This window comes from Cibotium barometz, chromosome 13 (assembly GCF_041138505.1).
Source record: "Cibotium barometz isolate CiBa-2024 chromosome 13, ASM4113850v1, whole genome shotgun sequence".
NCBI classification, from domain to species: domain Eukaryota; kingdom Viridiplantae; phylum Streptophyta; class Polypodiopsida; order Cyatheales; family Cibotiaceae; genus Cibotium; species Cibotium barometz.
This window is the reverse complement of record NC_141058.1, coordinates 26,398,264-26,425,856: the sequence shown is the minus strand read 5'-3', so window position 1 is coordinate 26,425,856 and position 27,593 is coordinate 26,398,264. Positions and strand designations below refer to the sequence as shown.

Here is a 27,593-nt window from a genome sequence, read left to right as displayed (position 1 = left end):
TATCATGCAAGCAAATGAAAGACTCAGCCAAATCAAGTCAAGGATGCTTTTCAACCACATCGAAGTGAAGAATTCACTCGCAAAAAAAGTTGGAAGGCTAAACAGGATCCTTAAAGAGAAATATCCTCAGCAAACATACGAGCCATTTTTGCCAACCCACAAATCCTTGCTCACTATAGAAATGGTGGCGCGACAATACAGCCTTATAGGGAAGATGACATTGGGCAACAAAAGGTCAGCATCAAAGCTACAGAGGAAAAATGGGAGAATGTTATGGATATGTACCAAAAGATGAAGCTTTCCATGAGGATCAACGAATCCCAAAAGACCGATGAGGCCATAATATCAGGTTTGAATCCAAAGCCTGACTTTGAAATAGTTGAAGAATTGTCTGTAGATTCAAATGATGAAGAAGCCCCGGAATGTGTGGAAGCTGACACAAAATCCGTAACATTCATGTTGCAAGAAGCCCCTTCTTCTATCAATTTCTCAGAAGTTGATATTGGATGGAGAGAATGCATCTCTGATGTGAAGGCACAAATGGTAGAAAGCTCCCTAAACAAGACATAAATAATATCACACAAGAAGAGCACCCTACATCTAGAATGAGCAACTTATTTTCCCAGCTACATGGGTAATAGATGATGAAGATATGGGAGAAGGAAAATCCTTCACATTCAGTTGGGAAGAGAAAGTCGACAACTCTGAAAGGGTCTTTGACTACAATAGATGGCTTACAAAAGCGGAACTCATCAGGAGCAACAATGGAAAGGTAAATATGGAAGTAGTTCCCTTTGAGAAAGGAGAGCCATTAGCAGCAGCGAAGTTACTAAACAAAGGAGAATTGCAATCAATAAACCTAGATGGCCTTACAATGCAACAAGCCAGAGGAGTCCTTGATAGAACGACTGCATACTTCTCTTCAGAGAAACCTCCGATGATCAGAAAGATCCAAATCAGGTGATGCTCACCCTACTCACCTTCTTTGAAGAAAATTTGAGAACATGGTGGTACCGGTTTCCTATAGAAACACAAACCATAGAGATGGGCAAATGGATAGCCTCTCTTGAAAAGCTTCTACTTAGGCAATTTTTTGGAGGAGAAGAAGTTGATGAGAAGGAACATTATAACAATCATTTCTAGATAATGAAGTGTTGTGCTCTCTTTAAACGTTCTTATTATAGTCTGTGGTATTGATCACCATTCGCCCATCTGTATTGGAGTAATAGAGTATTTGTCTCTCGTAGTCTAAGGTGCTACTTTTCTTGAAGCCTATTCCATCGCAGGTTAAGTTGCTAAGCATAGCCAGGGGGCGCTATGTCAAACATTAAGGCATTCGAACCTTGACGCACTATAAGAAGTTTGCACGCAATGATCAAACACACCAAACTCCTCTCTTACCTTGATCAACGGCAATGTTATATCTCACCAAGTCTATCTCTAAGAGGTTTAGAATTGAGTCAAGCAATATGGTAGCCTTTTCTTCACTTTTCTGTCTTGGGACGATGCTACACATCCTAAGTGGATCATTCCTGAGATTCTTTGAGAAGCCTTGTATGATCTAGATAGAAAGTTCAAACTCAAGTCTTCTACCAAATTCTGTATTTCTGAGCCTACTAATGACATAGGGTTTGGTTCTAACAAAACTGATTACTTCTACCCATTAGATAGAGAAGATGATCTCAAGAATGCCTTAGAACTAGGATACAACTATGTGCATATAGGCGTCATCTGTATAGGCACCATTCCACTATATAGAAAGGGTATGCCCATTAGGCTTCTAGTTTCTCTTATATGCCCATTAGGCTTCTAGTTTCTCTTATGGACACGAGCTAAAAATATGCATAAGTCTATAATTGTTGCTTGGGAAACTCCCTTCTCTGAAGGACCCTCATTCTCTACAGTCTGTCCACACTATCTTCTATCCCTCAGAGATCCTTACTATCTTAAAGCCCTTGCAATCATGGTAACCCTTGACACAGAAGACTTCATGAATTTCACAGAAACTGTGTCTGTGCAGTGGAGAATGTGCAATAGATATGTGAATACTAGAATGCCTCTGCTAAAGCATATAGCAGAGAAGGGGAAGAAGAAGATTAGATACATGAACATCGATCAAGATACAGATCAAAGCATGACAGCATTCATGAAGCTAGACAAAAGATCTAGCAGTATTATGGACGTGGTCACAAGGTGGTCAAGTCTAAAAATTCCAAAGGAATGGACCTTCGACACATAGAAGCTACCCAAATAACTCCCTTATCTAGTGAGGTTGTAGATCAGAGCTGCCTTGAACTCCTTGAGCTTCTTGGGATGTGTTACATGTTCTTCTCTTTTTCTCTTCCCCTTATCCAATGGGGCAGCCCTCTCTGCATGGGCTTCATGGGCAATCAAAGATGTTTCAAGAGGCACGCTGGCATGTGCATTATGATTATGTGGCCTCGATGCATGTGACCTTCCCAAATGATGCAATGTCTCACCACGAGACAACTTAATGGGAAAAGTCTCACCACGAGACAACTCAATGGGCAAAGTCTTTTGGCTTGCATGCCGACCACTCTCTCCATGATATACATTCTTTGAATCCACAAGGACATCGTGTCGCCTACTAGCTCCAACATGCACGTGCATACTTGTTGCCTCCTATCCCATGAGGAGTAGATGCATGGCGAGAAGTGACTGATACCTCTTCCTTGTGTATAAAAGACCTCAGCCGTTGAGATGTTGGGTCTCCCTACTTTAAACGAGGTGGATTCTTGAATATTGACTCTCCATCCTCTCCTTCCTTGAGATCACCCTTTTGCGGATGAGATAAGAGAGTTCCAACTCCCTTGGCTTCTTGCCCACTTCACGAGCCATGGACTCAAAGGTCATATCCACCATAGCATCAGCTTTCCTTGCTTCAATGACACTTTGTACATAGGGATCTTCATGCAAAAATTTCAGCTCTTTCTCCTCTGCCTCCCCTGAAGCTTCAACCTCTTTGTGTATCTACAAATGTCAAACCTAGGTCAAAAGATGAAAAGCTGAGGCAACGTGAAGATTTGTCCCAAAAAATAGGGACAATGAGGCCTTATCTTTGTGATCACTCTCAAACCATCACCAATGGAGATACAGAGCTTGGCATAGCTTGTGGATGTGTGGTGGTTAGAGCAAAAGGCAGATCACAACACTTCATTTTCTAGAACTGATTTTTATAATGTTCCTTCTCATCAACTGCTTCTCCAAAAATTTGTCTGAGTAGAAGCTTTTCAAGAGAGGCTATCCCTTTGCCCATCTCTATGGTTTCTGTTTCTATAGGAAGCCGGTACCACCATGTTCTCAAATTTTCTTCAAAGAAGAAGGTGAGTAGGGTGAGCATCACCTGATTTGGATCTTTTTGATTGATGGAGGTTTTTCTAAAGAAGCATGCAGTCATTTTGTTAAGTACTACTCTGGCTTGTTGCTTTGTAAGGCCATCTAGGTTTATTGATTGCAATTCTCCTTTGTTTAGTATCTTTGTTTGCTGATGGCTCTCCTTTCTCATAGGGAACTACTTCCATATTGACCTTTCCTTCCTGATGAGTTCATCTTTTACAATCCGTAGAGGTAAGAAGTAATTTCATGGTATATTCTCAAAAGATTTCACTTCTCAACCCCTCTCAAGCTTGAGAAGTTTCAAATTAATTGTTTTCAATGCAAATCAAGGTTTCTATAAGATTTCTAATGATTAATCACAAAAAAGTTAGTTTTTATGCTTAATCAGGATGCTTTTTATGTATATATCTCTCTCCCCAAAAGAATAGTCATTCCTATGACTAATTCTTTAGCAAATGAATGCTTCTCATTGATAAATTCTTAATTCAAAATCAATCTCTAAGCTTGTTAAGCTAGAGGTTAAGAAAATGGTTTTTTAATGCTTTTATGCTAATAATTATTGTAAACTTATGATTTAATTCCATAAATTGGATTTAAGTCTAAGGATAGTATTTTATCATAATTGTATTACAAATTCTTATTCTTTCTAGAAATATTAAAAATTATCAGTAATAGCAGCAGAGCAGCAGGTGAAGCTATGGCAAATGTTTTAGAAATTAATACATAACTCATTTTTATGCATAATTAAGTCTAAGGATAGTATTTTATCATAATTGTATTATAAATTCTTAAGTCTAAGGATAGTATTTTATCATAATTATATTACAAATTCTTATTCTTTCTAGAAATATTAAAAATTATCAGTAATAGCAGCAGCAGCATGCGAAGCTATGGCAAATGTTTTAGAAATTAATACATAACTCATTTTTATGCATAATGTGAAAAGAGGACTTCGTACCATATTCTAGGATTGGACATCCTATGCTAAAAGAATGATTTTCATCAAATTCATGGGAAACTAATTTTTAGTATTTATGCATAAATAATTAATTAAAGAAAAGAGAAATTTTTGGTATTTTTATTTTTATGCAAAAAGAGGAATTCCCATGATAATAGAGATCCATGTATTTAAATGTAAAAAGAGAAATTTTGATATATTAAAATAATAAATATTTAATTTAAAGAGAAATTTTAGATAAATTTATTTTATGCATGAGAAAATTTAAATGATAAAAGAGGAATTCCCATGACAATTGGAATTCAATCATTTAAATGGTAAAAGTGGAATTCTTGGCATATTTGAAATAATGGATATTTTTATTAAAGAAAAGAGAAATTTTAGATAAATTTATTTTATGATAAAAGAGGAATTCTCATGACATTTGGAATTCAATCAATTAAATGCAAAAAGAGGAATTCCCATGATATTTGAGATCCAAAAAATTAAATAGAAAAAGAGGAATTTTTAGCATAATTCAAATTATGAGTATTTATTAAAAGTGGAATTTTGAGCATTATTAATTTTATTAGGAAATATGGGTAGAATTGATTTTTGTAAATCCCATGAATCTTTTACTCAAAAGAAGAATATTGAATATATTTCACTTGAGAGATTTGAGAAAGAATATGAAAATATCCATCAAGAAAAAGTACCTTTAACTAGGCCAAGCAATTGGCAAAAATTTAGAAAAAATCCCATCGGTATTCGAAAGTAGAAAATGTTACTAAATGTGAATAGATGTGAATACGATGTGAATAAGATGAGAATATGATGTGATAAGATGTGAATGCAATGTGATAGGATGTGATAAGATGTGAGTGGATATGATAAGATGTGAATGCGATGTAAATGGATGTGGATGGGATGTAATGTGATGTAAATGGATGTTGATGTGAAAAGATGTGGATGGGATGTGATGTGATGTAAATGGATGTTGATGTGAAAAGATGTGAATACGATGTGAATAAGATGAGAATATGATGTGATAAGATGTGAATGCAATGTGATAGGATGTGATAAGATGTGAGTGGATATGATAAGATGTGAATGCGATGTAAATGGATGTGGATGGGATGTGATGTGATGTAAATGGATGTTGATGTGAAAAGATGTGGATGGGATGTAAATGGATGTGGATGTGATGAGATGTGGATGGGATGTGATGTGATGTAAATGGATGTGGATGTCGATGGGATGTGATGTGATGTAAATGGATGTGGATGTGAATGTGATGAGATGAGATTGAGATGTGATGATATGTGAAAGAAAGTGATGTGATGTAAATGGATGAGAATGAGATGTGGACGTGATGTAATGTGGATGGGATGTATGTGATGTGATATGGATGTACTGAATGAGATGGATGTGAATGGATGCGATGAGATGTGAATGGATGACGTGATGTGATGTAAATGGATGTGAATGGATGTGAATGTGATGTGATGTGAATAGATATGGATGGATGAGATGTGATGTGAATGGATGTGATGTGATGTGAAATGGATGTGAAGTGAATCGGGATAGATGTGAATGGATGAGATGCAATGTGAATGGATGTGATGTGATGTGATATGGATATGGATAGATGTGAATGGATGAGATGTGATGTGAATGGATGTGATGTGATGTGAAATGGATGTGATGTGAATCGGGATAGATGTGAATGGATGTGATGTGATGTGATATGGATATGGATAGATATGAATGGATGAGATGTGATGTGAATGGATGTGATGTGATGTGAACCGAGATAGATGTGAATGAATGAGATGTGATGTGATATGAATGGAGATATATGTGAATGGATTAGATGTGATGTGAAATGGATGTGATGTGAATCGGGATAGATGTGAATGGATGAGATGCAATGTGAATGAATGTGATGTGATGTGATGTGATATGGATATGGGTAGATGTGAATGGATGAGATGTGATGAGATGTAATATGATGTGACTAGATGAGAATGGATGAAGGACGGTGGGAATACATATGATTGGATGTGGATTACACAATGTGAATTGACGTAGAAGAATGTGGAATAACGAGAAATGATGTGGAACAATGTGGAAAGATGAGAGTTCGTTAGAAACTATATTTAAGACCTGTTTTTAAATGACTGTTTTATGTCAAGAATGCTGGGGAAGCATTTTGACCATCTTGTGAATGAGGTTGTTGGAGACCTAAGTGATAAAGTTGCAACAACTGACGGAGAATCAACGGAGGACGTCTGGCATAGCAAGGTCAACCGAGGTCTTGACCAGCCTCGGTTCGATTTAAATGGTGAGCTTCCGGTACGGTGGATGAGGGACCAAGGAAGTGGCCTATGAGTGAAGCACTAGGTGACCTACGAAGGAGCCTAGAGGGTGTTGACCATACGGTGCTCTGGGTCGCCCCAAAGATACCCACACGTGTGTTGAGGAAGAAAATGGAACAAGGAGTTAGAGTTGTTTTCTGAACTCGGGCATGGATCTGGTTGATTGTCCTTGGTGGTCCTCAACGGATGAGTCCATGGATCTTTTATATGGATTTGTTGGTTGATCTTGTTGATCTTCAACGGAGAGTCCATCTTGATTTTTATAAGTGAATATATTTCCGGGTACTATGAGCTAGGAACTATTGAAAAGGCCCCTGAGTGAACAGGTGGTGAGCGTTCTGGTTGCCAATGATGCCATAGGTACATCGATGAAGGAATCATTGGAAATTAGAATTCAACCTGGATATTTTGGAGGATTATGATTAATGATACTATGGTTTCATTAAAAGATTGTTTTAAAGGTAGCTGAATCTGTGAAACAGGCAATTTCATATTGGGTGTGTAAGTGGTGTGACTATCTTGAACTTTGCTTGAAGCGCCGGCTAGGGGGCATGGGAACTCTTTTCCATGGTACCCGAGACAATACATAACCTAATTCCTAAATGGATCCTATCACTACAGTGGTTGGTGGGCGGCTGGCTAACCCATGGGACTGGCTGGACTGATGGATCCCTAAAATGAGACTCAATTCTGTTATGTTACGATAGATGAAGTGGGCGGCTGGCTAACCCATGGGACTGGATGGGGTTAGGCTGGACTGATGGATCCCTAAAATGAGACTCAATTCTGTTATGTTACGATAGATGAAGTAAATCCCAGATAGTCCTTGTTCTATGGAAAAGAATCAACGGCTGTGCCTCTTGACGAGGAAAAAAGCATTGGTCTCTATGATCCAAGTGCAAGTCTCTTCCTTGATCTGACCATGTGACTTACTGGTTCGGTCGAATCAGTTTGGTTTGTTAAGGCTCTTGACTACGTTAGAATAAAAATATCCTGGAGGAATCGCCCGTGCTTTTTGGGCGAGGGAAGTTTTTCCAGGTTCAATTTTGGAATAACCAAGGGATTAGTCTCTTGTCCGGATACCCGTGGGCAAGGCCCCGAGTGAGAGGCTCTGCCCTACACAAGAAGTGCTACTTCTGCTGCTAGCACCCCCGAATTCGTTGCGCGGAGGGGGCAGGGATCTTTCAACTCACATTTTTTAAGTGGGGTAGGATGTAAGATTCCTCCCTCCAGCTTTTGAGGTGTAAAGGTGTAAGAACCTCCCCTTCTGTTCTTGTAATTATTCCCCTCTCTGAAATAGAAGAAAGATCTTGTTTTACCCTATTTTGGCCTAGAGAGAGAAAATATCTAGAGAGAGATAATCCAAAATTGAGATATCTTTGGATATAAAAAGCCTCCTAGTGTCTAAAATGGTTTCCCCTGAAACCGAAGTTCAAAATGAACTTTCTAATGTGCATTAGGAATCAATTAAAAATGATATAAGGGACCTTAGCCTAAGGGTCTAGATTTTCAGAAATTTCTGGATTATGGTCCAATTGAGGTTCCTATGGGCCAATAGGATTAATCCAAGTGTTGGGATGAGATAAATCCAAAGAATAAAAGAAAATACCCAAAAATGAGTAAATGCTCACATAAGATGAAGAGTTGACTGAGTATAAGGTTTATTAGTTAAAAACTATGAGATATTACTAAATAAATGAGATATTTTGGAATAATGATGCATTTTTGACACCTTGGTAAGGAGAGGGGGACTCTTGAGGTAGGTGCATGGGAAAAGGGATAGCCTCTCTTGAAAAGCTTCTACTCAGGCAATTTTTTGGTACAGTTGATGAGAAGGAACAATATAAAAATCAGTTCTGGAGAATGAAGTGCTGTGATCTAACAAGAATCAACGAATATTGGGATAATTTTCAACACTTGATCTACCAAGGGTAGCTATGGAATGATCCCTCGGCCAAGCACTTTTACATAGGCTCTTATCCAAAGGAGTTATCCAAAAAGGTTGTTAAAGATCTTTAAACCACAGAAGATGAAGCAAGTAATAACAGAGGTCTTGAGCAGCTTTAGAACATGACATTTGGAGAAGTGCATAGGCATATCCCCCTCACTCTCTAACAAATGTGTAGAGATAAAAGGGCATAAAAAATGATGAAGTGTTATAATGAAGGAGCAAACCTTCTAGTTAAGCTTTGTGATACTTGGAATGAATCTATAAACTATGGATGCAAGTTTGGAACGAAAAGTTGCTATTGTAAGAAGTCAGATAGGGAGATACTCAAAGCCTTAAAAGGACACAAAAGGTTTTTCAAAAGAAAACCATTCAGAAGAGTCTTCATAAAGAAAACAGTAAATACAGGGGATGCATGCGTTCTCTGTGGTGGCAAGAAAGACCACTATGCCAAAGATTACCCTAAGGCAAGTAAAAGGAAAGTAAAGGCTCTCCTCTCAGAAAATGCAGAGTATGAATTGATTCAAACAAACTTATAAGAATCGGTTATCTTAACAGTTGTGTTAACAGAGGCCGTAAAACAAAAACTTGTGAAGAGTATAACGAGAGAAATGAACACAATGATCTCAGTAATCATATATTCTGATGGTAGGGAAAACTCTAGACTGAGTGAAAAAAGCTGCGACTCAATGTACAAGAGAGTGAAGGGAGATGATGGCTAAGGAAGGCTCACAAACTAGAGAAAACATACACTAAGGCGTGTTTCTCTCTTTGTGAGGGTGCATATTTATACCCAAGCATGCCTTGATGCCCAAGCTTGATTCCTTGAAGCCCAAGCGGAATGTCTTGTCATTCAAGCTAGATGCCTTGAGGCCCAAGCCGGATGCCTTGCGGGTCAAGCCGGGTACTATTTGTAAAGAGAAGCTTTACAAGCGCACTACCTTCATGTGCACATGGGTGTAGTCCAAAAAGTGTACCTTTCGGAGTGAGGTGTATGCTACCGACATGCTCGGTAGATAGCACTATTGTAACTTGTAGCATACTCTATCGACGACAAGCCCGATAGATAGCATTTTTATATTTTGTGGTTGACAAAAGGGTGTAATCACTCACCCAAGCCACGTGGGCTACATTACATCAATTTTAGAGCAATGTGCATATAATGATTCTAATGACCCTTCATGAGTCAGCATGTTAGCAACACAATTATTTGTGCCTTTGACATATTCACATTTGAAATTTCAGCAGGCAAACCATCCTGCTGCGCCCACTGGAGAAGTAGATTGTTGCTACCGATTTTTCGCACATTTTCTGAGGACAAAGAAATCCCATGAAATTATTGAGATCTATCTTTAGTGTGAATTCCACGGGATCTGTCTTTAGTGTGAAATTATTGAGATCTATCTTTAGTGTGAATTCCACAGGAAGAACAAACAATAAAAAATTCTCAAAACAATTTTTGGGGTGGATCGAATTTCCTTGTGGATGGAAGGGTAATTTAGTTCTGCATCATGAAATCTTCCTACAACATATATTCAAATTTCTTCCTTCACATCCTTTGATTCTTTGAGCATGCCACCCCAATATTTTTCAGAGGCGTCTGAATAGATTGTAAGATGTCCATTTGTGGGGAGACGCATCTTTGGCAAAGAGAGGCATTTTTCCTTGATCTTCTTGACCACTTCTGTATTATGTTTGCTAGTCTGTTCGGACTTGCGAGTCAAGAACTTTTTGAGAGGTTTCCGATCTTTGGAGAGGTAGAGGGGGTAGATCCAAGAGACATAGTTGAGACATCCAAGGAACCTTTGTGCAACCTTAACGTTCAGAAACCTTTCACGAATACTGTAGATCTTCTATATAACATGTTCCTGGAGCATTATCCTCTCGTCATTAATCCTTATTGCTTTCCTTGATTATCAAAGCTTATTAATCTCTCTTTAAACGTTCTTATTATAGTCTCTAGTATTGATCACCATTCGCCCATCTGTATTGGAGTAATAGAGTATCCGTGTCTCGCAGTCTAAGGTGCTACTTTTCTTGAATCCTGTTCCATCGCCATTAAGTCGCTAGGGGGCACCACGTTAGATGGTAAGGCATTCGAACCTGGAGGCACTGCAAAAGAAGTTCACACGCAATGATCGAGCATAGCAAACTCCTCTCTTACCTTGATCAATGGTAATGTTATCTCTCACCAAGTCTATCTCTAAGAGGTTTAGAATCAAGTCACGCAATATGGTAACCTCTTCTTCACTTTCTGTCTTAGACAATGCTACACATCCTAAGTGGAGCATTCCTGAGATTCACCCAAAAGCCTTGTACGATCTTGATAGAAAGTTCAAACTCAAGTCTTCTACCGAATTCTCTATTTCTGAGTCTATTGCTAATATAGGGTTTGGTTCTAACAAAACTCATTACTTCTACCCATTCAACAGAGAAGATCATCTGAGGAATGCCTTAGAACTAGGATACAACTATGTACATCTAGGCATCATCTGTATAGGCACCATTTCACTATATAGAAAGGGTATGCCTGTTAGGCTTCTAGTTTCTCTTATGGACACAAGAGTTAAAGATATGCAGAAGTCTATAATTGCTACTTGGGACACTCCCCTCTCTAAAAAACCCTCATTCTCTATACAGTCTGTCGTCCAGACTATCTTCTATCCCTCAGAGATTCCTACTATCTTAAAACCCTTGCAATCATGGTAGCCCTTGACATAGAAGAATTCATGAATTTCACAGAAACTGTGCCTGTGCAGTGGAAAAGTTGGCAAGGTTAAACAGGATCCTTAAAGAGAAATATCCTCAGCAAACATACGAGCCATCTTTGCCAACCCACAAATCCTCTCTCACTGTAGAAATGGCGGCGACAACAATACAACCTTATAGGGAAGATGACATTTGGTAACAAACGGCCAGCATCAAAGCTGCAACACAAAAATGGAAGAATGTTATGGATATGTTCCAAAAGATGAAGCTTTCCAGGAGGATCAACGAACCCCAAAAGATCGATGAGGCCAGAATATCAGGTTTAATTCCAAAGCTTGACTTTGAAATAGTTGAAGAATTGTCTGCAGATTCAGATGATGAAGAAGCCCCAGAATGTGTGGAAGCAGACACAAAACCCGCAACATTCATGCTGCAAGAAGTCCCTTCTTCCATCAATTTCTCAGAAGCTGATATTGGATGGAGAGAATGCATCTCTCATGAAGAGACTAATGGTAGAAAGCTCCCTGAAGACGACATAAATAATATCACAAGAAGAGCTCCCCACATGCGGAATGACCAACCTATTTTCCGAGTTGCATGGGTAATAGATGATGAATATATGGGAGAAGGAAAATCCTTCACATTCAGTTGGGAAGAGAAAGTCGATGACTCTGAAAGGGTTTTTGACTACAATAGACGGCTTGCAAAAGCGAAACTCATTAGGAGAAACAATGGAAAGGTCAATATGGAAGTAGTTCCCTTTGAGAAAGGAGAGCCATCAACAGTGAAGCTACTAAACAAAGGAGAACTACAATCAGTAAACCTAGATGGCCTTACAAAGCGATAAGCCAATGTAGTCCTTGACCGAATTACTTCATACTTTTTCAGAAAAACCTCCATCGATCAGAAAGATCCAAATCAGGTAATGCTCACCCTACTCACCTTCTTTGAAGGAAATTTGAGAACATGGTGGTACCGGCTTCCTATAGAAACACAAACCATAGAGATGGGAAAAGGGATAGCCTCTCTTGAAAAGCTTCTACTCAGGCAATATTTTGGAGAAGAAGTTGATGAGAAGGAACATTATAAAAATTGGTTCTGGAGAATGAAGTGCTATTATCTAACAAGAATTAACGAATATTGGGATAATATTCAACACTTGATCTGCCCCAAGGGCAGCTATGGAATGATCCCTTGGCCAAGCACTTTTACATAAGCTCTTATCCAAAGGAGTTATCAGAAAAGGTTGTTAAAGATCTTCAAACCACAGAAGATGAAGCAGGTAACAGAGGTCTTGAGCAACTTCAGAAACATGACACTTGGAGAAGTGCATAGGCACATCTACATAGGCACATCCTCCTCACTCTCCAGCAAATGTGCAGAGATAAAAGGGCATCAAAAATGATGAGGAGTTATAATGAGAGAGCAGACCTTCGAGTTAAGCTTTGTGATACCTAGAATGAATCTAGAAACTATGGATGCAAGTTTGGAACGAAAAGTTGCTCTTGTAAGAAGTCAGATAAGGCAAAAGACAAAGCCTCCAAAGGACAGAAAAGGTTTTTCAAAAGAAAACCATTCAGAAGAGTCTTGATAAAGAAAGCAGTAAAGAAAGGGGATGCATGCATTCTCTGTGTGGCAAGAAAGGCCACTATGCCGCCAAAGATTGCCCTAAGGCAAGTAATAGGAAATTAAAGGCTCTTCGCAGAAAATGCAGAGTATGAATTGATTCCAATAGACTTATACAAAGCGGTAATCTTAACAGTTGTGTTAACAGAGGTCGTAAAAGAAAAACTTGTCAAGAGTATAACGAGAGAAATGAACATAATGATCTCAATAATCATATATTATGATGGTATGAAAAACTCTGGACACTCAGTGAAAAAACCTTCGACTCAATGTAAAAGAGAGTGAAGGGAGATGACGGCTAAGGAAGGCTCACAAAATAGAGAAAACATACACTAAGGTGTGTTTCTCTCTTTGTGAGGGCGCTTATTTATACCCAAGCTTGCCTTGATGCCCAAGCTTGATGCCTTGAAGCCCAAGCCAAATGTCGTGTCATTCAAGCTAGATGTCTTGAGCCCAAGCTGGATCCCTTACGAGTCAAGCTGGATGCCTTACAAGTCAAGCCGGGTACTATTTGTAAAGAGAATCTTTACAAGCGCACTACCTTTATGTGCACATGGGTGTAATCCAAAAAGTGTACCTTTCAGAGTGAGGTATACGCTACTGACATGCCTAGTAGATAGCACTATTGTAACTTGTAGCATACTCTATCAACAACAAGCCCGATAGATAGCATTTTTATATTTTGTGGTTGACAAAAAGGTGCAACCACTCACCCAAGCCACGTGGGCTACGTTACATCAATTTTAGAGCTATATGCATATAATGATTCTACTGACCCTTTGTGTGAATTCCACGGGAAGAACAAATAGTCAAAAATTCTCAAAATAATTTTTGGCATGGAATTTCCTTGTGGATGGAAGGGTAATTTAGTTCTGCATCATGAAATCTTCCTGTAGCATATCTGTAAATTTATTTCTTCCCATCCTTTGATTCTGTGAGAATGCCACCCCAATATTTGTTCACAGGCATCTGAATAGATTGTAAGAAGTCCATCTGTGGTGGGGAGATGCATCTTTGGTAGAGAGAGGCATTTTTCCTTGATCTTCTTGTAGCATGGGTAAACATAATGAAAACCTGACAATCCAAAGAAAGACAGAAGATGAAACAAGTTCTACTACGTCACTTAGAGAGGATGAAACAAGTTCTGACACTTCACTCAGTGCACTTCCCAAACCAATCTAGAAACTAGAACCCACCCAATCTAGAAACTAGAACCCACCCAACCACCCCAAATTGAAAATCATGATCACATGACATATGCGGAACGCAAAAGGCAAGCTCAAGCGAGCACGCTTAGCATGGTTCAATATCATACAGGATCACTGGTTGTGATTGAGCCTCATAATACTAATCCTAAAAAAGCAAAAAAAAAAAAACAACCGGAGGAGTACCGCTTCCCCTTTCAAGAGAAAGACGTATTCTCTACTACAGAAGAGTCATTAGAGATAGATTACACGAACAAAAAAGCACATGAGGAGTTCAATGAATCCCTTATGAAATTAAAGTAGTCTCTCAAATTCTCATTTGGAGGAGTGATCTTCTCTCATGTGGTGAAGCTACCATAGCATCAGCACTTGCACCTTTAAAGGCTAAACATGAGTTATACCAAGACATAAAGAGCTCCATAGAATAGGACTGTGAGGATTCACAAGTTTCCAAATAGATCTTAGTTAGAATTGTGAGAGGATCGAGTGTGCCATTGTACACATTGGGAACTATTGAAAAAGTTGAGAGCAAAAAAGAGGATGAAAGTGAATGGGAATATGAAACAGAAACGGGACCTGAAGCTGAAACAAAAATTGAAACATCCATGGTTCCACTTGAAGATTTTATCATGGTATGGTTGGATTTCCCTACAGGCAATGATGTTAAGCGTAAATGGGTGGTGATTAGCCCTCGAGCTAGTCATAACATCATGAAAATAGACACTTGGGTGTCATTGGGACAACCTAAAATCATCCCTAAAGACAATGGTCTTGCAAGAGATGCCAATGGAAAAAACATTGAAGTTCCAGGTTACTTTAGCTATGCTACATAAACAATCGATGGAAATGCGGAATTTAGATTCCATGTTATCCCAGATCCTCTTGAGTATGATGTCATCCTGGGTTAAACTTGGGTAAGTGACTCGTTGTTGATGAATCCATGAAAACAGTCACCTTGAACACTCCTGCAAGCTTTGTGTAATTGCTATTCTGGGAGGAAGAAACCTTGGAAGAGTTGGAACTTCCCACATATCTTATTGGAGAATATCCCAAGAATTGTGGTTGGATTGGAACTTTCCAATAAAATCACCACAATCCAAGCATAGATTTATCTAGAAAGAGAACACAATCTCATGACCCTCGAGTTATGGGATATATTAGGTCAACCAACACTCATGGCTCATCTTGAAAGAATTCCATTCACACAAGACTTGAACATGCCATGTGTGGGGTACTCTAAACAAAAAATGTGTATTGAAACTAACCCCCTTACTTGCAAGTTTTTTGTGGTTGAGTATGTTTTGGAGGCAGATTTGATCTTGGGGTATAAATGGGCTATGGCTGCCCAAGCACCAGTGCTTTGCTAGTGATAGGGTCATCAAGATGGTCCATGATACAAAGTTGACAATACCATACTGCATGGAAGAGGATCCAACCATAATGGATTTCTATGATGATGAACGCAAAACTTTACAAGCCCCTCTACACAATGAACTGCCAAACAGCTGCATCAATGATCGACTTCGATAAAGCATCGACCCCTTCAGATCCATCCTTACCAACAACAAAGTCCAATACCACAACCTCGCGATTAGCAGATATTCCTGAAAAAGTTCCCCAAGCACAACCATCTATCTCTAAAAAGGAACTCAAATAAAAAGCCTCGACCTCGACAACTCCTCGTTTACCACCCTCACCACAAGAGATGACTGCATGCTCAGTCAAAAGCCTCAATATCATCATTGACAGCCACTCCACAAAAGACTCTAGCATCATCATCAACAACGCCTATGAGTCTCAAACCCATAACCTCAGCACCAACCACTGTAAAGGAGAGCCCACAACCTTTCACCTATAAGTATCAAACCCATAACCTCACCGCCAATCACTGTGTAAAGGAGGGCCCACAACCTTTCACTTACACCAAAAAGAAAACTCCACCAAGACAACCAAAATCAAGGTATCTTAATGGTATCAAAATGTGGGTGGAGAACAAGCTACTTGTAGCCCAAGGCTACTACGAAGGCATGAATCCAATTTGGGTGCCTCAATCATCAAAGCCTCTTACTCATCAACACAGCACTTAGAGGCCAAGGAAAAATAAAAGAACTCCACAACATCGTCCAACAAAAGCTTATGCGAGTTCCTCAAAGAACTCCAACAAATCAACCAGTGTGGGTACCAAAAAGATTACTGCAAGCACAAGGGTACTACCAAGGTAATACCAAATCTTGGATTCCCAAGTGCATCAAAAAGTCCCCTAAGCCTGCACAAAGAAAGAAACCTCAGCACCAAAGGCATTAGCCAACTAATTTATAATGTTCATCAAAGATGGGTGCCTGTGAACGTGCTTCAAGAACAAAGGTATTATGATGGTAATACCTTCATATGGTTGCCAAAATCGAACAAAGTGATGACAGCTAGCTTGAACCACTTTCTTCTACAATCATGCTCAATCACTCTCTCACTTAAGCAAGCAAGCATGCAAACCTGATATATACCATCAACTCACACAAGCATGCACACTATAATCAAGCAAGCAAGAAGGCAAGAGATTAAGATAAGAAGAAATATTTGCACTTGAGAAGTGACAGAATTTCCCATTCACATTATCAAAAGTTGCATATATACGAGAGGTCTTTGCCTAGCTGCCCAACTTAAATAGGTGCCCAATTCCTACCTCTACCTATATATACAAGCTTTATGGCAATGGCAGGCTTCAATACAACAATAGTCCATGCCTAAACATAGTATGAATACAAATGAGGCTGGAGGTACATAAGTAATGAGAACATTCAAATTAATAACGACTTAAAGGAGTCATCCTATAAAGAGTACATGCTTACTGTCACTCTCTCGCTCAAGCACGCAAGCATGCACACTTTGTACACACCATCAACTCACACAAGCATGCACACTACAAGCAAGCAAGTAAGAAGGCAAGAGCTCAAGACAAGAAGAAAGATTTACAGTTGAGAAGTGATAGGATTCCTATTCACATTATTAAAAGTTGTATATATATAAGAGGGCTTTGCTTGGTCACTCAACTTAAGTGGGTGCCCAATTCCTATCTCTACCCATATATACAAGCTTTATGGTTGTGGCAAGATTCAATTAAATAGTGGCCCATGGCCTAAATATAATGTGAATATAACTCAGTCTAGAGGTATATAATAAAGAGGACATACAAATTAATAACAGATTGTCTTTTAAAGTATGATGGATCTTGTCTTTCATTGGACTATCTCTTAAGTTGAAGCTGAATAACCACTATATAGTTTAGTTATAAGAATATTAATACTAAAGCTGCATACATATAGATAAAATGTACATAAAAGAGACCTTAAAAGTCTCTCCTTATAGTACATTTTGTATGAATGTAGTAAAGGGTATATTAACACATTGAGACGGGCCTCAATTGCTAAAATATTATTGCAAGCAAAACCATTTTCGCCATATATACTAAACAAAATTGAAAAACTTATACTTTAAGGATTCCATTTCAAGAACATCTTAAATGAATTTTAAGATAGAGCTATGATTGTATTTGACTTACATAAAAAGTATAATATAGGCTTGAATACACATCTTAAACTCCAACTTCATACTTGATTTAAGATAGAATAAAAATAAATTCCCCTTTTAAATTTTATATATGGTCAAAACGTAAGATTTGATTTCATATATGGTCAAAATGTAAGATTTGATTTTCTATATGGTCAAAACGTAAGATTTGATTATCAAAATTTTGGCCCTTACTTAAGCTAGTGACTATCACACTAGTTCTATAGCTGAAGCGGGAGTTCATGGGCCCCATTCAAGTGGCTACAACACAAATTTCCTTTTCATTGATGAGATTTATATGGAATACGCTTTTGTTTAGGAAAAAAGAGGCCTTATATATCATGGTAATCACTTAAAGAGTAATACAAAGCTAACATGTTTCTTAAGTTTTTACAAATATTTAATTCTACATGTTGCTTAGATGTGCCCCTTGATCAACGTGGGTATAGTTTTGGCTTCTCCTTAAGGTGGTGCAATTTGTTAATTCTTCAAGTGGAAGTAGTTCTACACCTCTAAAGTTACTAGAGTCCCAACTAAATGTGATTAAAGTCTCTCCTTATCAAACATGTCAACATCAAATGCTCCTATACATAAATCTTAATTAAAGTTTTCTTTGATAGGTAGAGTGGGAATTTGAACATTTGGGAGGGCTTTTAAAAGATAATATAGCATATAAATTGACTCTATTAAGGTAAGAAAAAGAAACAAAAGCATTTAAAAATATATTTGTTGAATTACACTACAAAGGTTCATTGTAATGTTTTGGGCCAAAATTTCAAAATATTAATCAAGATATAAGAGGAACCAAAGTATATGCCTTGCAACTTGATATCACAACCGACATCAAGCAAAACATGTATAATCTGAACTTTTAACCATAGGGTTTCACTTGCCCATAACTGACATGAAGTATTGAACATAATAATGAGAGGTGTTGTAATGATATTAACCTCTTGCAAATAGGACTTGTATTAACCAACCAATAATGAGATGTGTTTTAATGATATTAACATCTTGCAAATAGGACTTGTATCAAATAGGACTTGTATCAACTAACCAATAATAGTGATAGGTGTCTCAATGATACTAACATCTTGCAAATAGGACTCATATTAACTTACCAATAAAACCTTTCCACCACGGCCCTCTTTCTTAGACTCGAGTAAAGCTAATTTGAAGTCCTCTAAACTAAATTTTTCGCCTACAAGAGGTGTTATAATCCTCTTTTGAAGTAGGCTCATCACTTCCAAAGCAGTAGCTTCCCTTTTCTTATCGGTGTTCACATAGTCTGACAAAATCCACCAACTCACCATCACGCCCCTCATCAAGTCCAAGGTGCTTAACCTTATTTCCCACCCTGATAAAACCCCATAAACATACAACTTGCCTCCAGTCCTCACGCTGCTAGCCACATCCTACATAACATCATACCATTGTAGTTCATCAAGTGTGAGTTTCTATCCATCATGTTCTTTATAAGTAGACATATATGGTTATAAAGTCTATGTGGCCATTATCAATGTTGAGAAAATTAATCTACAATTTAATGAGATTAGAATGCATGTTACTAACATCTTACTAAACAACTCCAATCATGTGCATTCACATAAATTTTTATGTTACTAAGAAAAAGTTGTGAAGGGATACTTTTCTTAGAGCTCAAATCTACAAAATGGCTTTTTTATTCTTGTGGAAAGTTTGAATGCTAAAAGATTAGGTACAAGTAAGTTTTCTCATACAAATAAATATACACACACAAGTGCGGCATCGTTTGTGTGTGTGTGTGTGTGTGTGTGTGTGTGAGAGAGAGAGAGAGAGAGAGAGAGAGAGAGAGAGAGAGAGAACCTTAGTCAAAGTACCCCCCACAGCATCTAATGCAGCATAGGCCAAATTCCCACAAGTTATCTCCTTAACCCTTGAGACAATGTCTACATTGATGATCATTATCCAATCCAAGAGTTAATAATCAAACTATTCATAACACTACAGCACTATAAAGTGAGCATTGACATGTGTGGTTCATTACAACTGGCATTAATAATACACGTGGAACATTCCAATAGTTCAATTTTGTACCTTCTATCTCTGAGTTTATTACTTCATCTGCTCCAAGGGCCTTCAGTTCATCAACCCACTTGTCTCTCCTTACTATGTTGATGGTCTTAATGCCCCAATGCTTTGCTAATTGTATTAGTTGCCTATATAAAAGAATCTATATTTATCAACATGAAAGAGATTGCTTTATGCCAGACAAAGTTATTGATAAAATTGAAGGGGAAGAAAAAAAATCATTTGAATAATCCTAGAATTAGTATGAGGCTAGAGAGTATTTCACTTGAATTGTTTTTTCCACCCTGATTCCTTAATTGAAAATGTATCATTACCCACAATACCAAAGAATCAAACAAATATAACTCCTAATATTAGGGATTATTTAGTTACCCCCAGCATGGGGATTCGATATGAATTCTCATTAGATTTCTATTCAACCTAAAAGACATTAGATAATGCTTTTTTCTATATAGATAGTTTCTAGTTATTGAGTCACTGCACCCAAAAAAAAAGGTACATAAATGTGCAAAAATTGAATATATTGTCTATAGAAACCTTATAAAAATTGAAATAAGCAACCGTAGAACTACTCAATTAGTTAGAACTTGTTTAGTGGTTGATTTGTAAAAATATTTCTACCACTAACTCTCCTCTATAAAGAAAGGTTTATTTAACTCAATAAGAGTCTCAGTAACTTTCTTCAAGTTAACTCCTATGGCATGTCCATGTATGATACTCCTAGGTTGAGTAACAAGGGCAACTTTCAGGTATTATGAGCCCAAACAATAGATTCAATGGGTTCTTTGCCAAAACTTGGCTTTTTAAAAAAAAAAAAGTTGAAGGCTTCTTACCTTGATACCTAAGAACTACAAATACCCGCTTACATGAAAGCCTTTAACTAGCCCAAGAATAACTAGTCTTTAAGATGTTATTAATTCTTATCTTGTTAGTTGACAAGGTTACCACCAAAACCTTTGCATTATGCATAGCTTTATAGATTCTCTAATCTTTTTAAGTATCCATTGATTTCTTGGTTTAAAAATAGATCCAATACACACACACACATATATAGAGAGAGACAGAGAAGGGGGTGGGGGGTAGGGGGGCTGGTTTTAATGACATTGGCAATGGACTAGCTTAAACAATAGTGCCTAGGGGGGGCTGGTTTTAATAACATTGCCAATGGACTAGCTCGAATAGTAGTGCCTTTGCCCTCGAAAGTGCTCAGTGGAGCAACTGGGATAAAAGCATTCAAAGATGGAAATTAATATGTCTTTACTAAAGAAAAGATACAAGTTTAGTTTTTATATGTGGAATTTTAATCAATACTAGATTTTTTTAAATTTTATTTTCATATAAATGTTCTCTATAGAGGAATTCTTAGGCCATGGCCAAAAAATAAGGTGGACTAATTATTAATAATCACCTTCCAAGCACAGAGGCAGCAGCTGTTTGCAAGATGTACTCTCCGGGTGGGGCAGCCACGTCAGCAAGTAGGCCGTACGCGGTCCATGGGTTGATGATGGACTGGGCTGCCACCTCATCGCTGATGTCAGGAGGGACTGGGATGACGTGGCTTTCCGGCAGCATGACGTAGTCTTGCCAGGACCCACGCCCTGTCCTATAGTAGTCTATCAGAATTAGTGGGACCACTCTCTGGCCCACCTTGAATTTTGTCACCCCTTCGCCAACCTGCATGCATGGATGCATTCGTAATTCCTATTAATCACTTCATTGATATGTAATGTATGCATAACTCTTACTAGTCAATTAATTAATAAACCATGCATGCTTAACTCTTATTACTCAATTATTATACAGTGATTAAAATAACCTATGCCCATTGCACAGATTAAGGAGGCGAGTTTTACCAAACCTAGCTGCTTCAGCATTATGCGAAAATCTTTGATAGTACTTAGTGGTGGGTTTAGGGAGAAACTTGTAAATTTTTAAGCAAGTTGATCATAGTCATGATTATGCTAAAGTCTATGTTGATTTTTTATGCTCATGAATTTGAGTTGATCATAAAAAAACAAAACACTACAATAATTTAGCTTATGGATATCAATTTATTATACAAATAGAGGCCTACAATAAGTGAATAATGTAAATCATTAATTACTTTAAAAGAGGTTCAAGTATAACCTTTCAAGTTACAAAAATTAAATTAGAATATTAAAACGTTTCCTGATTAGTATTTTGACTACCTCAAACGACGAGTGTGAGAAAGACCCACTTATGTGTTTTTTGTGCAGAGTGTGGAGGGTGTAATGGGGGTTATCATCAGGGGAGAATCTTCATTCGTTGATCTTCTCCAAACATGAAGGCAAGGTAGTGCATTCAGTTTGCATTGCCCAAAGGTATGAGGATGTTTTGCTTGTAGAGGGAGACGATGACGCCCCCTCAAAGTGCAGATATATATGGGAGGCAGGCGTTCTGGAGGGTGTTAGGGCATAAGAGCAACGAGATGGCATATATATATATATATATATATATATATATATATATATATATATATGTATGTATATGTATGTATGTATGTATGTATGTACATACAGACATATATATATATATATATATATAGAGAGAGAGAGAGAGAGAGAGAGAGCCGCTGGAATCAGTTATCTCAACAATGAAAGATATTAAGGGTAGTAATCATAAATTTTCCTCCATAGGAATTTTTTTCATGCATTCTAAAAAATATCTGTGGAGTCAAACTTACCAATCTTCAAGATAATTGATTCTTTGATGTAAGAAATGCAAAAATGTTCTATCGTTAGAGAATTAATGCAATTAAAGAATGTTGCAATAATATGTGATTATTATTATTTTTATTGATGCAAAGTAGGCCAAGGGGACATCATTACCTGTTGAATGAGGCCACAGCCTTCGCACCCTAGGATGGGAGGCCTTTGCTCGAGGTTGAAGAGGCGCCCAATGGCTATGGAGTTGTGGTCGCTTGGGTTGATGGGGCGGTGTGTCATCCGAACAAGCACACAATTTGGTGGGGGTACCCCAAATCCGGACAGCCACACCAGCTCAAGGGCCCCTTCAAGTGGGTCCCCCATCTTCACATGGGCAATGGCTCTACCCCTCATTGCCATCTAGAGCACACAAAGTCACAAACCCATATTTTAATCAAGTTTAGCTTATAATAAGGAATAGGTTGGATTTAATAATCCAAAAAAGCAAAAAAGGGGGGAAGAGGAGGGTTAGGGTTAGGTTTATTTATTGCTTGCAAAACCACGATGACGAGAGGGTTAGGGTTAGGTTTATTTATTGCTTGCAAAACCACCACCACGACCTTTTCTCTACGTCTCTCTGTTGCTGTCTGTGCTCTCGATGGCCACACACTGCACTCGAAAACAAGCACAACCTGCCCTTGACCGCCACCACTGGGCTCTGCGCTATGATACGCACCAGGCTCTTCTGCTCTCTGCTCCTCTACGCCCCTTTGCTGACGGCCACTGCTGGCGGTCACCGCTCTTCTGTTGTTACTCTCCTCTTCTCTGATGCACATGGAGGGGACTGGAGGGGTACCTTCAAGGGTTCTCGAAGGCCGAGGCGGCGATGAGTGAGGTTGCCGGCTGTTCTGGAGCGGTGTTGATGGCTACCGTGGTGGTGGCATTGAATAGCAGGCATGAGCTGCAGGCGCAGAGGTGCTAACCAGCATCTCCACCACCCACCACCACAGCACCCAGTGGCTCTGGGGAGTCGTGGAACTAGCATACACTAAAGCCGTCCAAGTAGCTCTTTGTGTGCATGGCGGCAGCTCAGCGGTAGCTAGTGGCTGGCCATAGCTAGAGGCTTCCTGAGAGCTACGAGGGCAGCACTCAACCGGTCTAGAATAGTCACAGTCAGGGCACCAAGGGAGTTGGAGAAGTTGGAGGACCGTGAACAAACTGTGTTGAAAAGCACAAGTGAAATGCCTACTGGAAAGTCAATGTTGAAAAACCCACCTCCAATTTCCAAATGGAGGAGAGAATAAAAGAGTGGGCTTGGGGTCCAGAACTCCACCCTAGCCTCTACACAACATATTATTAAACCTTCAAATTCTTTACATAGCTATAGATGATATAATTAAACTTTCTTTAATCAACATAAAAACTACTAATAAGATGCTAATCAAGGTTGAAAACGTGAGACGATTAAAATGCTCAATAAGCTAAGCATTAGAACAAGAGATTGAAATCAGTCCATTTTCTATTCATAAGGGGGTATTTAACAAAAAAAAGGTAGGGTTAGGGGTTTTCCCACTCAACCCACTAATCACCGTGAGTAAGTCCACCCAAATGATACAAAAGAGATCCAAACACTATCTAAATGAGATCCATTTAAGCAATCTACTAAGAACCCACCCTTGATTGATGTTACCAAACCATATTCTTTTCACATCATTAAAAAAGAAAACTAGTTTAGCATAATAAATTAAATGTCCTAGGAGGTTAGCAAAGCTACTATTCTTCACCTTATTAAATTAAAAACCCAAACACAATATATCCTAGCACTATGAAAAAGGTGGTTAACAAACTACCATATTATAAAAAAGGTGGTTACTAAAGCTACTAATATTTGCTTGATATTATAGAAATTATAATTTCAACTTAGCCTATTACAACAAAAAAGAGGTTAACAAAAGCTACCAACTTGTTCCATTTCACTTCGTGACACCCATAAATAAACTTCTAAAAAGTTTAAATGCCTAACTATGCATGCAAAAGCTACCAATCTTTACTGAAGTGTTTAGTTTTGATCAAGAACCACCCATGTATTTCATGTGATTACTTTGTTTATGCCATAAAGGTTACATTTCTTTAAACGAAAAAGTTCAAGTCAACAATTGAACGACAAGGCTAACAAGCTAAGAATCTTTGGTAAAAGTATTTGTTTTTTATCAAGAACCACCCATGTATTTCATGTGATCACTTCGGTTATGCCATAGAGGTTTCATTTCTTTAAACAAAAAAGTTCAAGTCAACAATTGAACGACAAGGATAACAAGCTAAGAATCTTTGGTAAGCTCTATTAGCACACACTCATGAAAATCTTCCACACAACTCGTTGAAATAACAAAGGCTAGAAACAAGAAATGTACCTCTCTCTTCTACCTTGTAAGATGCTAGTAGGTACAAGATAACTAAGAAGCTTTCAATTTATACCAGGTGGTCATCCCTTAAGGACCAATAAAATACACTTAGTCATGTGATTTCTTTATCCCATTCAAGATTTTTTCCCATGCACATTTCTTGCGTGTTTGCACCTAAACCTTCTTTCTTGCTTCATGCCAATGTTCCTTCCTTCCTTAACCTTACATCCTCATTCTTTTTCTACCTGTCAAAAGTCGTCTCTACTATATGGCTTCCTAGACATACTCTCTAGTATACACTCCACCTTTGTCTTGGACTCACCTTGGATTACTTGCATGTGTATAGTGAATGCTACAAATTTAATTCTCCCATTAGACACATTTATAGGTTTTTTGTGCAAGTTACTATTAATTGGTATTCAAGGAAAAATAGGGGCTTTTGTAGGCCAATGGCTATTTGTAAGGTATTCCAAATGGATTCGGCTATCCTAATAAAGCAATCTTTTTTGGCTTTAAAAAAATAATTGCTTATTAAGATTACTTATTTTTAGTTGGCTAGGAAGTTAATATTGTAAAAAATACATTAACATGTTAGCACATACGATAGAAATATTTAAAGATTTACCATAACTTCTATATTTTGATGTTCATAAAAGTAACATATCTACCAACGTATCTATGTATATGCCATGGTAAAAGACCCTTAGATTTAACGCACTAATGCTTTGTTACCAACATGTTATGCATTAATAATAACTACTATCAAATCATCGTATTCCATCTCACGAGATGTCCTTAGTTCTAGTAGGATCTCATTGTACTTTGAAATCCCTTTTATGCTTGTGAATAGGACGTCGTTCATATCATCTTCATCAACTTGTTCTTTGGTGGCAGCAAATTGTTGTGAATGATGGAGCTTGAGTTGCATTTTGTATCTCATTAGCTTGTAATTCTTTTCTTTAATTATAATTTACTAATTCTTGAGTCCCAAAAATAAATGAGATTAAAGTCACTTTTAATTAGACATTTCAATAGCCATCATTTGAGCATTTGGGAGGGCTTCTCAAGGATAATATAGCATATATAAGGCTAAGAAAAGAAGCAAAAGCATGTAAAATATATTTGTTATATTACACTACAAAGGTTCATTGTAAAGTTTTAGGCCAAATTTTGAAAAGAATAATCAAGCTATAACCAAAGTATATGCCTTGCAACTTGATACCACAACTTTTTCCATCATGAACAAATCTAATTCTTAATCCTCCATACTTCTCCAATGTTCTACTGCCCAACATGTTAAAAACCATAATGTGAGACCCCTGCCCTCTCTGCGCATTGAACTATGGAGTGCTAGCAGCGAAAGTAGTAACCTTGCACGTAGGGCAGAGCTTCCTACTCGGAGCCTCGCCTACGAATGTCCCAAAAAGAGACTAATCCCTCGGTTCTTCCAAAATCGAACCCGAAAAAAACTTCCCTCGCCCAGAAAGCATAGGCGATTCTTCTAGGAAAAATCTTCTAACATAGTCAAGAGTCTTAACTATCCTTTGTATTCCGACCGAACCTGCAGGTCACATGGCCAGTTCAAAGGAGGAACTTGCACTTGGTTCATAGAGACCAACGCTTTTTTCCCCATCAAAAGAGGCACAGCTGTTGATCCTTTTCCATAGAACAAGAATTATCCAGTGACTTACTTCAGCTATCGTAACTTGAACGGAATTGAATTTTATTATAGGAATCCATCGATCCAGCCTGCTAACCCCATCCAATCCCATGGGTTAGCCAACTACCCAACCACTGTATTGATAGGATCCATGGGTTAGCCAACTACCCAACCACTGTATTAATAGGATCCATTATAAAATTTGGTTATGTTTTGTCCCAGGTACCGAGGAAAAGAGTTTCCAGGCCCCTTAGCTAGTTCTCATGCAAAAAATTAAATAGCTACACCACTTATGCACCCGATATGAGATTACCTTTTCTTAGATTCAACTATTTCCAAAACAGCATTGCAATAAAACCACAGTGTTTCTGCATAGTCCTCAGTATTCCATTTCCAAGTCCAATTTCCAATCATTGCTTCCTCGGCGTACCTATGGCATCATTGGCAACGAGAACGCTCACCACCTGCTCACTCAAGGGCCTTTTCAATAGTTCCTAGCCCATAGTACCCAGGAATATAATCAAGATTTTTTCATAAAATCCATATTCCATTCATTCCTTCCAGCGTACCTATGGCATCATTGGCAACCAGAATGCTCACCACCTACTCACTCAAGGGTCTTTTCAATAGTTCCTAGCTCATAGTACCTAGGAGTATAATCACATAAAATCTATATGGACTCTCTGTTGAAGATCAGCTAGATCAACCAACAAGATCCATTTAAAGAGCCATGAACTCATCCATTTGAAGACTAGCAAGGCCAATCCATGCCCGTGTTCATAAAACAACTCCAGCTCATTTTCTTCCTTGTCGCACGCATGGGTATCCTGGGCGATCCTCTAGATCCTGAGCACCGTATGGTCAGCACCCTCTAGGCTCCTTTGCAGGTGACCTAGCGCTTCACTCATAGGCCGCTTCCTTGGCCCCTCATCCACCGTACCGGAAGCTCACCATTTTAACCGAACCGAGGCTGGTCAATACCTCGGCCCATCTTGCCACGCGAAACGTCCTTCATTGACTCTCCGTCAGCTGTTGCAATATTTTTCGCTTAGGTCCCTCATTCCACAAGAT

General features: G+C 38.3%; 1 protein-coding gene across 1 annotated transcript; it reads right to left on the bottom strand.

The window, feature by feature from the left end:
• Positions 1 to 18,836: 18,836 nt before the first annotated feature.
• On the bottom strand, positions 18,837 to 22,886 carry LOC147632541 (uncharacterized). The gene is made up of 5 exons (XM_086806880.1): positions 22,644 to 22,886; positions 21,203 to 21,468; positions 19,801 to 19,922; positions 19,570 to 19,652; positions 18,837 to 19,139 (listed from the first exon to the last, which is right to left on the bottom strand). Exons 1-5 carry the CDS (start codon positions 22,878 to 22,880, stop codon positions 18,837 to 18,839), a joined length of 1,011 nt encoding a protein of 336 aa, XP_086663006.1. The 5' UTR covers positions 22,881 to 22,886.
• Positions 22,887 to 27,593: the final 4,707 nt, after the last annotated feature.